Here is a 12083-nt window from a genome sequence, read left to right as displayed (position 1 = left end):
TCGTGTTTTTGTAAAAGATTTTTTTAAGGTGCTTGTTTTTTGTATTTTGAAAATTACGGCGACATCTTTCAATTTTAGGTGAGAAGCATATCGACTTCAAATTTTTAATTTTTTTTAATTGGATTTCTCTTTTTTCCACTGCAATATGACCGTACTGTCCATCAAGCTTCAACACCATTAACGACAGTACGAGAAATGACTAATAAAATTAAAATTATTAGATAGGTACTTTTTGTTTGTTCTCTTACTAGATTCGGACAAAGTTTATCAATTTAGTTAGCTGTGCCATCAAAATATAGGAATAGCAATTTACTCCATTTGTATCCAACTTTATTTAGCCATGGTGGAGCCAGTTTTTTGTTTAGATCTGACGGCATTGGTGGTTCTTCATTCAAAAACTTGCAACGGATTTAAAAAGAACATAGATAATAACTATAGAAATAATGGAGAAGAAAATAGTATGATTAATCATATGAAAAACTACAAGGTACATGCTTAGCTATTTGATAGTTAGTTTTTTTATTTAAAAAATATTTGATTATCTAAAAAAAATTATTTCTACTTTTTGTTTCTATTATTATTTAAAATTTGATTTGGTATATTTTATATCTCAAACTTTTATTTTATCTAATATTATATAAAATACTAAAATTTATTTTTTATATATTTATATTTATCTGATTTGTATAAAAAAATATTTTAGTTTTACCCATCTGACACATCCCAATCCATTTGGCCTAACTCTATGCTAAAAGATGGATACGAAATGTGGTTTCCAACCATGAGTTAAGTATGGGTTATAGCTAGGGCTGCAAATGGGTTGGGTCAACCCGTGACCCGACCCGACCCAACCCGCTTAAGACCCGACCCGACCCGCATTTTAGGACCCGCGGGGCCGGGTCGGGTCTTAAATTTGGACCCGTTCTATTTTTCGGGTCGGGTCGGGTCCGCCCAATTTCGACCCGCACCCCGACCCGACCCGACCCAATTTTTTTGGATCATTTTTTTAAGACATGCAGGCCATTGGGCCGCAGGCCCGCAGTGCTACTGATGTAATACCTCTAAAAAAAAAAAAGAAAAAAAAAAGAGAGAGGGGTGGATGGGCCGGCCCGAAAAGACCGGGCCCATCCACCATATACGATCGTGGGAGAAGAAACACCACAAAAAAAAAAAAGTTGGAGGCAGCGGCGCTAGAGAGGGCAATCGCCGGAGGAGGCCGGTCGTCGGGGGAGCTTGACCGCCGGAGAAGAGGGCGATCGTGGGGGAAGGCGGCGGATTTCGCAAGCCGGCGGGTCAAGGAGGAGGATCCCCACCAAACACACGAAGAGGCCTCGGATCCGTGGGTTTACTCACGGATTTCTCCACCGATTTCTCGCCGGAAGGGCCGCCGGAGCATCCCGCCGGACCGAGGTAAGCCCTTGTGCTTCATTGATTGGTTTTTGGGTGGCGTTGGAGGGGTTTTTGGCCGGTGAATCGTCGGAGAAGAGTCCGAAACAGGGTACCCCTGTTTCGGCCTCTCTCTTCCCGATCCCGCCGCCGTCGGCCGCCGGGTTGGCCGGGATTCATGGCGGGTGAGGTTGGTTGGGTCTGTGAGGGGGCCAGAGAGGGTTTGTATGTGATGAGGGAGGGTGGATCCGAGGTCTTCTTCCTCGGGATCCCATCTCTCCTCCTCTTCCTTTCGCGTGGGTTGGCCGCCGGCCGGCGACGACAGAGGAAGCTGAGCCACTGTGTGGCTGCCGTCGGATGAAGGCCGAGCCACCATCATGGTGGCTTCCTGTCAGTGATGCTGGAGGGGAGGGGAGGTCTGCCGGTTTTGGGGGAAGAAGAAGAAGAAGGAGAAGAAACTTCTCCTTCTCTCCCTCTCTTGGTCGGCCACCATCGCCGGCGACTGCAACAGTGGCAGCCGGCGATGGTTCGGCCAGTGGTGTTGTCGAGTTGGGGAAGGAGAGGGCAAAGCCACCATGGCTGTTGCCCTTGGATCAAAAAGATTTAAGGGAGGGAGATGTACTCCCAACCATGAAGAGAGAGGAATCATTCCTTTATGTTGGTCTCTTTACCGGGACCGGCCATCATCGCCGGCGTGGCAGCGGCCACGGCTGGCGACGACGTAGGCCGGTGGTACAAGATGGGAGTCGGGCTATCCCGACTGCCCTAGATCTGGGAGGATTGAGATGTTTGGGGACCTGATGATGGACCCCATAACAGATGAGAATTATAGTTCAGAATATTTTAATATTAAATAATTTAGTTTGTGATTTATAATTGATGTTGTAGGGGAAGAGTCAGCGGTGCCAGGAGGTTTTGATCAGGGGACTCAGCACCCCAGCTCGTAGGTTGTGATCCAAATCTGTGTTTGAGTCTGTCTACAATTTCGGTAAGATTCCTTGTACGCCAATCCTACATGATATACATATTTTTGCACTATATATGTTTGATATGCTATGATCCAGACAAAGCAAAATAGTTTTATATTTAATTATATTTTGATCGTGTTGGCTTGTGGTTGGTAGTGTGATGGAGGCTTGTATGTGTATAACTTATACCTGCATAATTGAATTTATGGTTGTGGTGGTATGGACTAACCATGTTATAGTGATTGCCCTGTCACGAGCCGGAAACGTGACCATGGTTAGTCTAGGCCGGAAATAAAGTGAAAAAGGCAATGGATGTGTGTTTGTGAATTGATTAAATGAACATGGACTTTGGGCTTATCTCGTTATTATTGATTGCCCCATCACAGGCTGGAAATGTGATATTATCGATTGCCCCGTCACAGGCTGGAAATGTGATACTATTGATTGCCCCGTCACAGGCTGGAAATGTGACACTATCGATTGCCCCATCACAGGCTGGAAATGTGATACTATCGATTGCCCCGTCACGGGCCGGAAACGTGACCGGGATGTAGCCCAAAGTCGGAAAGATAATTGATCCGGATCAAGTTAATATAGAATGGAAAGAAAAAGCATTGAAAACATTAATGAAGATTTATGTGCTATCGTATGCTATATCATTCTTGCGTGGTTGGACTTTCATTGATATTTGACGTACATACTTATATTGATTATTTGAGCCTTTTGATAGCCGGTTTATGATTTCATGAAATGTGCATCGATTTGTCGTGGCTTTCAAATTCATATTATTATTGTGTTGGTATGGATGTGTAGGGATTCTTACTGGGCTGTAAAGCTCACCCCCTTTTCTTCTTTTTCTTTATCAGAGTTGCAGGATGCATAGTGTTGGATGGGATGGGCGCAGAGTGCGAGCACCAGAGTCATTAGTTAGTTAGTTGTTTATTCTTCTTTGATGTTGATGAACATTTGAAGAGCTCGTAATTGAACTAATTTGATTATTTGGACATGTCGGATTTGTCTATTTGAATTTCTAAATTAGTTGTGGATTTATTGGAATTTTTGTTAATCATAGGCCTTGCATGATCTTTAGGGCACTGCTCTAGGGCTCATGCGGCCGGTCGCGTACCGGACCCGGGAGCTGGGTTTGGGGCGTGACAGAGTGGTATCAGAGCTTAAGGTTAAGATATCCTGAGGTTTAGGTTCAGGTGAGTGTGAGTGGGGAATTATGATAGAAAAACTATCAGAGCCTTGGTTTATAATCACCTGAGATTGTAACAGGAATGATATTATAATCTACGGTTTAAGACCACTAGGGACTGTAGCCTTAGTGGCATTAGAGTTTGACGTTTAAGATCATTAGGAATTGTGATAGAAAAATATCATAGCTTAAGGTTATGATCATTTGGGACGTGACAATTAAATTCGGTGCTTAGGGTGTAAGATCACTGGGCATAGTGATAAAATGTATGCATCGGGTTTGGTTTTCGATGAGTGTGGAAGGAAAGTATAAATTGTCTTTGATCATGATTAAAAAAAAAGAGGTTTGACCTAAGATAATTGTACGAAGGTCAACAATGGCATATCGGTTATACCATATTCAGATATTATTTAAATGACCTGGAAGTTCAAACTTGATATGGGTTATGATGTGATCGTACTTTTGGTTTTGCTGCTAATTATTAGAGTGTGATTTGTATGTAGATCTTCCATAGTATTGGAGTGAGCTAAGAAGATCTCATAATATTGAAAGGAATGTTCTTCGAAGTTGAATATGTATGTGAATCTGTATGTGGTATTATCATTCTGGTTGTTGCCACCAAGTCTCTTGCTCCTATTAAGCCCAGCCTTAGTAGAAGTGGGTACCGGCACTGGGTGGACGGTCTATCCGCCCTTAAGTGGTATTACCAGCCATTCTGGAGGAGCAGTTGATTCAGCAATTTCTAGTCCTCATCTATCAGGTGTTTCATCGGTCCGAGCAAGATCGTCGAGACGTCTACGCGTGGAAAAAACCTTGCATTCCGGGCGGCATTGCATCCTTTTTTGTTTTTTTCTTTTGGGCATGTTTGGATATTACAAATAGGTCTATTTCCTATTGATATATTTGATTTTATTTTGAGGCTATTGAGTTGGCATATTGATGGGAAAATTCTAATTATTGAATTCATATATTTGGATTGGGCTACTGAATTTTTCTTATAATTGTTGGAGACTATTGGATGTGTTAACTTGAACTAAAGTGTAGATTTATGATCTAACCAGGAATCTTTGCCATTGAGTAGAGATTTAGATTTTGAGATGCTTATGTGAGTTATCATATGTAGCATTGATCATACATATTAAGAATCTTGGTGAAGAAAGATTTGAAGGTTGATAGAGTTAATTTCTAATCATAGTGATATTGGCTCAATGATTTTTAACCCATTGAATTTGAAGTAAATTTTTTTGGAAGGAAGGTTAATCTAAATTATGTAATTGAATTGCTAAGAAAGCCAGAGTTAATTAAATCTGGATATTTTGGATTCTAAGTTGTGGAGATCATGTAGTGACCTTAAACTTGATTAATGGCTTGAGGGTTAGTTATGGTTAGTATCTTCTACATAAATTTCAATTAAAGTTTTGAAATCTGGATTTTCTTATTCCTAGTGCAAAGTGATATTTTGGTCATAAATCATTTAGAGACCTTAGAGTATTTAATGGATTAAATCAGAGTGCACAGCGGAAGTCTGGTGGTTTGACTTATTTTGAAACTGGTTAAGATCATTAATATTTGATCTAAAAGGCATTATGATGAAATACTTGAGTTAGTTTCAGGAGAATGTTGTTGATTCTATGGATGATCTAAAGGTAGCTATGTAATTTTCACCAGTGGATCTTCTATTGTTGACAACTTTTGGGAGAATCTTGGGCATGTTAAATTTAGCATTTACGATTGATGATTCCTTGGTTGGTCTTAGCCTTGGAATGTTTTAACATGGATCTCTTATTTGTTGGAATGATGTGGGAGAAAGAAAAGAAAAAAATGATTATAGAATATTAAGAGGATTTGATACTAAAGATTTCTCCTATTTCTATTAAGCCAATTATGATCTCTATGTAGAATCAAGAGAAATTAATTTCTTTGGGATATAATTATAGCATTTTAATCCAAGATTGGGAGTTTGGAATTCTTTTGAAGGAGATCAAAAGAACTTACTACGTGTGGTAAATAGAAAGGATCAAGTTTTGATATGCTGTGATTTTTGTATGTCAAAATCTTGTGGGTAGGTACTCCGAGAGGGAGACTATTTGAAATCTTAGGGATGATATAATGGATGCAATTTACATGAAAAAAATTGCATGAAAAAATAGATCTATTTAAAAAAAAATAGATCTATTTAAAAGAAAATAGATCTGAAAATATATACATGAAAAAAATCAACTTACACTATGTCTTATAATTTTTGTGGGGGCGTATAAAAGTTTAAACACAAATTGTTTGAAAAAAAAGGGAACAAACAGAAAGATGTCACTTTATTAAAAACAAACTTTCAATTTTCATCAAATTAAATCAAGGTATTCCCTACTGTCATGAAACGGAATGAACTGAAGGCTGATTCTTATCTTTCTTCTTAAAAAAGGCGGCTTCCTCTAACCAATTATAGAGTACCGACTAGGGACTGAATTAGTGAATTATTGGTGGGATCTAGAGAGAATGAACGGTAGTTAGTGAAACATCTAACACTAAAAAAAGAGATCATTTTTCAAACAAAAAAACAACGACCAGAATAGGATTGGGGTTGAGAAGGAGACAGATAGATGGAGGGAGGGGAACAGAGAGGCATACCAGGTGGGGGCGGCGGCGGCACCGGGTAGGAAGTGGAAGATCTGGTCTCGCGACTTGGTGGGTGATGCGTTGTGAAAGGAGAGGAAACCCGCAACTAAACCCTAGACGTCTCATCTAAAGCACAATTGAATATCACAAAAACCGGCCTGCTCGCTCGAACCGCCGGTTTAGGGCGGGTTTTGCATGGATCTCGCCTTTTGATCGGGATGACGTTAAGACAGGTATGGTAGCACAATGGGACGGGCTGCAGACTATTGCAAACAGAAACTGTGTTTATTGCAATGTTGGTGAGGATGATGAGGATATTCATCCTTTCACTTGACTTGTTAATAAGGAAAATTGCAAATTTTGAGGTTTTAAATTCGCAACCTTTTTACCCATTGAAGAGAATATAGAAACAAAATAAATAAATAAATAACTTCTCCTGATAATGCTATATGTTTCATTGATTATTATCAATGGTTGTTATGTTTTCCCCTTTGATTATTTTTCTAAACACATTTCTAATTTGGTCAGTGAGGAATTGGTTGAGGTGTTAAAACTTTTTAAGTCTTAACCATTCTTAGACATTAAACAAAAGAAGAAAAATATGGGTGATGGTTCTTTTTCACCCCCTTCCCCTTCCCCCTTCCATGGCCAGTGGTCTAGTGGGCTACATAATGGCGGTAAGCCATCACCCAGACTACCCCTGGGTAGGGCCATAATATCTCTGGCATTGTTGAACTGCTAAATGTTAGGCCAGAGTTGTGCGTAGCTTGCAGAAAATCTGTTCAACTGGGCCAAACTGCACTCTTCTGTTGTAATATGAACTCCTCTTATATATGACACTAGCGCCTATTTTGTGATTCATAATTGTTTCTGCTTTGATCCCATTGCTTCTGTTGTGGATGGGATTATTTGCATCTTCAATGTGTTTGATTGAAACAAATTACACACTAGATAAGGAAGAAAATAGGGACGGTTTTCTTTAAGCAAGCTGCTTTGTTACCCACGGATTATCCATTTTCCTTTTCTGGCATATTGCTTAGCTGGTTTACAAGGATACTTACAACCCTGATGAGCTGATATTATAACCATCTCCTCTGTATATGCTAAAGAATCCATTTTGTTATCCTTTTTTCCTTTCAATTCTTAAACTCTAATTAATCTTGCTTGTGATTTAGGGGATTTTTCGATCAGGCATTACTCTATCAGAAGGCATGGCGACTAGAAATATTGATACCAGTAATGGTGTGTATTAACCCTACAGATTTGTACATCGTAGATACCATTGTACTTTTCTAGTCTATTAGCGGTATGAACAGCATTATTTTTTAATGTATCTTAGCAGCAAGGAAGAAGGAAGTGAAGAAAGAAACTCGTCTAGGTTTGACCTATAAGAAAGATAAGGATTTTGGAGAATGGTATTCTGAGGTACACAGGAGTACAAATGTTTTAAATTTCTCACTACATTATAATCGTCATTCTTTCTTGTTAATGGTAGTAACATGAATTATTTTCTACATGTTTCTAGGTTTGTGTTGCTGGCGAAATGATTGAATACTATGACATTTCTGGCTGCTATATCTTAAGGCCATGGACGATGGCAATCTGGGAAATGTTACAAGTAAGTTCTTTGATTTCTGGCTTTGTATTGGTAAATTATAATTGTTTTTGTCGTACCAGTTATTGGTAGTCTGGTCATGTAATTTCTTGTAGCGTAATTTTATTAACTCATCTATGAGACGACAACCTTTCTAAAATACACTTTTTTTTTTGTTTCCTTGCTGGTATTTGCTATGCTATTATTTCTCTTAAAAAAATATTTATCTGGAGATCACATGATTGAACTGGGCTATTTTGTTTGTAAATTTGATAAACTGTCTATTCCTCCGTGATCTTTTACAGGTATAAGGCTTTTGGTAAAAGAGGGGAGGGGAGTGTTCGTTAGTGATGTCTGATTAGGGTTTCTACACAAGCAAGAAAGCCAACAGATCTGGCAACTTGCTCACTCTTATGTGGACCAATTCTGAAAAATCGTAACCAATAAGAAGACTGCATGCTTTCCAAGGGATAAGTAGCCAGTCTTGTTGATTGTTAATGCTGCAGTTTTCTCAGTCATGGTGCAACGGGATAGGCAGACATACGTATGATCCTGTATGAGTTGTCTCATATTGGAATCTGAGGCGATTTTGTACCTGATCTCCAAAATTCTGATAAATTTGAGTAGACCTGTTCTATCTAGTAAGATTAAACCCATTTTGAACTAGAGTAGTTTTGACCCAGACTTGTTCTTTAACTAGGTGAGAGCCATGTCCAATTCATCGTTTAGGAATAAATGGACCACATTTAGTCAATTTGCATCACTTGGCTGGCCAATTTGTTCATCGCTCAACGCAAATTGGTCTTGGAATACTTATTTACAAGCAATAGACATGGATGGCAGTGTTTCATGAGATCTCCATAAATATTTATGAGTGCAACAAGCATCATGCTTTCTGCAGATCTATTGATGAATATCTAAAACACAACCCATTCAGGGATGTATATTGAAACAGGGTCCATAACTCCATATATAGTTAGATGTAGGTACAGACGTATGTACATACTTACATATATGCATACACTTTTGCCCTTCAATCACAATATATGTTGCATTATTTATTTTGTAGGACAACATGTTACTATTTCGTTAGCATATAAACCTCACTTGGACTGGCTTTTTCTGAGGAAAACATAACAGGAAGCTGTAATCTGTTTTTTTATAGAATATTTCAGATTTTATAACGACCACATGATAAGTCCTGCCAGCTTCTTTGCCATCCTCTGAAATGTTCATTAACAAAAGTTGGTAGCCTAACTTTAACTGAATGGCACATAAAAATTCATTACAATAATTTTGCTGGAAACAGTTTTTAATTTTTTTTTTGCTAGATGCATATGTATCCTTTATAAAGGAAATTAAATATTAACATAAATGCCATGATTGGCATCTTTGGAATATTGAGATTATTGCTTTGCTAGTGTCATGATCTTAATAATATTTTAAGACAACTACCACTAATTTTTTATTTTGATGTACAAGTAGATATATGGAAAGATAACTTCAAGATTGTCAGATAAAGTGATTCCTATTAATGCCCATGGCAATGTTCCCTTTATGTTCTGTTTGAATTTTTTACAGCAATCTTTCCCTCATACAGCATGAGTACTTTCTAATAGGAAATTTTGGATTATTTAAGCTTAATAAACTTTTAGGTTTTCACTCTATTTCGAGATATCACAAATTGCTTTTTACATTTGTTTTTTCTTGCTAGACTTAACTTCTATCTAGGGCTTCCTTCTAGCTTTAGAGACCTGAAAAATATGGAATGAAGATAATGATAGGTAGGCAACCATACGTCGGCAGATTATAGTTCCAATCTTTTTTTTTGACTTTAGGGTTGGCTACTTAGTTGTATGCCACTAATCCCATAAATTACAATCCAAGGATTTAAAATATCATTGGTTTGATATAGTACTAGTACCTTACTGTTCTGATAGGAAAACAAGATTGGTACGGGAGCAGGATATTGGTTCCCACCTGAATATGTTTGCATTGACCATATTGGTTGCATACCATTAGATTGGACACATTGGGAGAATGGGAGTTGATATGTATTGGTTCCTTTTTATTCTTGTTAGTGCTGACAATTTCAAACCGTTTTAACTGTACTGATGCTGCACAACTTCAGTTTTGAAACTTGTGTGGGATCTGCTACCTTAATTTTAAATCTTCATATAGGTTATGGAAGGTTCCCAATTTAATACTAGATTAGTTTTTTTATGCTTCTTGCTTAGTCCTAAATTCTTTCATTAACCTCTTCGATAAAGTTATCTTCAATATGACTGTACTTAAACTAGTGTTGTTAAAGGTGCAAGTTACACCTTGGTGCAACCTTAGCAACTTGCCTACCTCGAGGCTAGGTGATGCTGTTAAGGTGCTCACAAAGCAAGCATTGTGCATGCTTGCTTAGGTGCCAAAGTGCATTAAATGCAAGCCTATATGTTGTGCATGTGTACGTGAATGTGGGTGATTGCAAGTGCATTTTGTATGTATATTGAAATGAGTATGTTGTGTGTGTGCATGTGCACATGTGGAACTTTCTGTGGGTGTGGCTGAAATTATTTAGGTGTTTATATATGTTTTGATGTGTCCTTGTGCTTGTTTGTGCTATTTCTTTCATTAAAGACATTATGTGCAAATGCATATGTATACATGCATCTTTATGTACTACATACGTACTTATATACTTGTGTACATCAATACTTGTGTGTCTATATATATATATGTACACTATACAAATATATAGATATATGTATATACATATACATATATACATACATACATAGGTATACATATATTTACACATACATTTATATATATGTATGTGTTTGCATAAAGGACACATCTACAATTTACACATAAAATATATGCTTGCAATATAGTTGTAGTTTCACTCACTTTTCCTCCTTTTGGTAATGAATTTAAATTTCCATGGACAAGCATGCTTATATGTGCACCATGCGAATATATAGATATATGTATATTCCAACATAGGCCATTGACCTCCATTTAAAAAAAAATGCAGTAGTGGACCGGTGGATCTCGACTTGTTTGATGGATCTAGGTTGGGATGGATGTGTGTCTTAGTTTCTTCTTTTTCTTCTCGAGAAAAGGGATCTCTTAAGCTTCCCTAGGATGTGCGAGACCCCTCCCAATTCACTAGATTCATTGGGAGGTTACTGTTGGCAATGCTTGGATAGTCTCCACTTTGGCATTTTAAGGTGTAGAATGATTTATCATTCTGATTGACTTTAAGACATAAATAGCCAAATTCTATCATTAAACTTGTTTGCTGCAATGTTATTTGGACGTCTGGACATCAAACATGGGTGTCAATGCCTTGGAGAATCTAACATGGCAATCATTGAAAACAAAAACATGTGGACATGGCTATATATATAATGTATGTAAATAATTTATGTACATTACATCTATAAGCCTAAGGACCCTTTTTAGTCCCACATTGGTTATTGGCATTGGGGAGATTTGAATACTTGTTACAGGGCTAAGGAATCTAGATAAGACCTTCTTGGCTAGCCCTTTCTGGGTGGAGTCGTGGGTCGTTCCAAACGGTATCAGAGCGGACTTGGATGGTCCATGTGGACCAGGGGCCAATCATGCTATGCGATTGTGTTTGAGATTAGGCCCCTGGATTGGCAAGGATGCCAAGGCAAACGAGGCAAGTATGTAAGGACATGTGAGGACATGCATTTAGTCCCCATGCACTGGCGAGATATTGGATACTTATACAAGGCTAAATAATCCAAGTAATACCTTATTGTCTAGCCTTTTTTGGGAGAGGTATTGAGTCACTGCAATAGGTGTGTATAAACACATTTATGTGTAGATACTAAATAAGAAGGAATAAGAGGTTGGCAAGCCCTAACCTTTCCCTTTTTTCCCCTTTTTTCCCCTTTTTCTTCTTTCCCTTCTTTTGTTAGGGCAAGGCAAACCTATTCCATTCTTCCTTTCCTTTCTACCTCCCTTTTCCTTGTCTATGGCAAGATATAGGATCAGAAGGTCCTAATTGTGATTCTTCTTTTATTCTTTCCTTTTTGGCTGAATCACAGATATTTTGATCAGTTTTTTTCCCTTCATTGTCTAGGACAAATCATAGGTTTTGTGGCCCAACCATGTCCCTCATATGTATCGCATTGTACTGGGAGGAAACCAGTATAAAACTTAACTTCAAGTCGGTACAAGTCCTGTACCCCCGCACCGAGGCATACCATCCCATACCGAGATGTATCGACCTGTATTGAGGTGTACTAAGGTGCATACTGGCTCGAACCGAGGCGTATCGAGATAAAAATTGAGAAAA

General features: G+C 38.3%; 1 protein-coding gene across 4 annotated transcripts in view; it reads left to right on the top strand.

Moving 5' to 3' along the window:
* Positions 1-1017: 1017 nt before the first annotated feature.
* The window catches only part of LOC148714234 (proline--tRNA ligase, cytoplasmic-like), a 51916-nt gene continuing 40850 nt past the window's right edge, over positions 1018-12083 (top strand). The window contains exons 1-5 of one of the 4 annotated variants that reach the window (XM_088717746.2): positions 1018-1410; positions 2275-2374; positions 7341-7407; positions 7505-7590; positions 7691-7783. In XM_088717746.2, coding sequence (XP_088573872.2) covers positions 7377-7407; positions 7505-7590; positions 7691-7783 — 210 coding nt within the window. In that variant the 5' untranslated portion in view covers positions 1018-1410; positions 2275-2374; positions 7341-7376. The remainder of the gene's footprint in view (positions 1411-2274; positions 2375-7340; positions 7408-7504; positions 7591-7690; positions 7784-12083) is intronic. The other 3 variants (XM_088717747.2, XM_088717749.2, XM_088717748.2) reach the window with 3 other exon arrangements.

The sequence above is a fragment of the Phoenix dactylifera genome, chromosome 3, assembly GCF_051530095.1.
Source record: "Phoenix dactylifera cultivar Ajwa chromosome 3, Ajwa_hap1_PhDact_Kaust_v1.1, whole genome shotgun sequence".
In the NCBI taxonomy this organism is placed as follows: Eukaryota; Viridiplantae; Streptophyta; class Magnoliopsida; order Arecales; family Arecaceae; genus Phoenix; species Phoenix dactylifera.
This window is presented reverse-complemented; position numbering and strand designations above follow the sequence as displayed.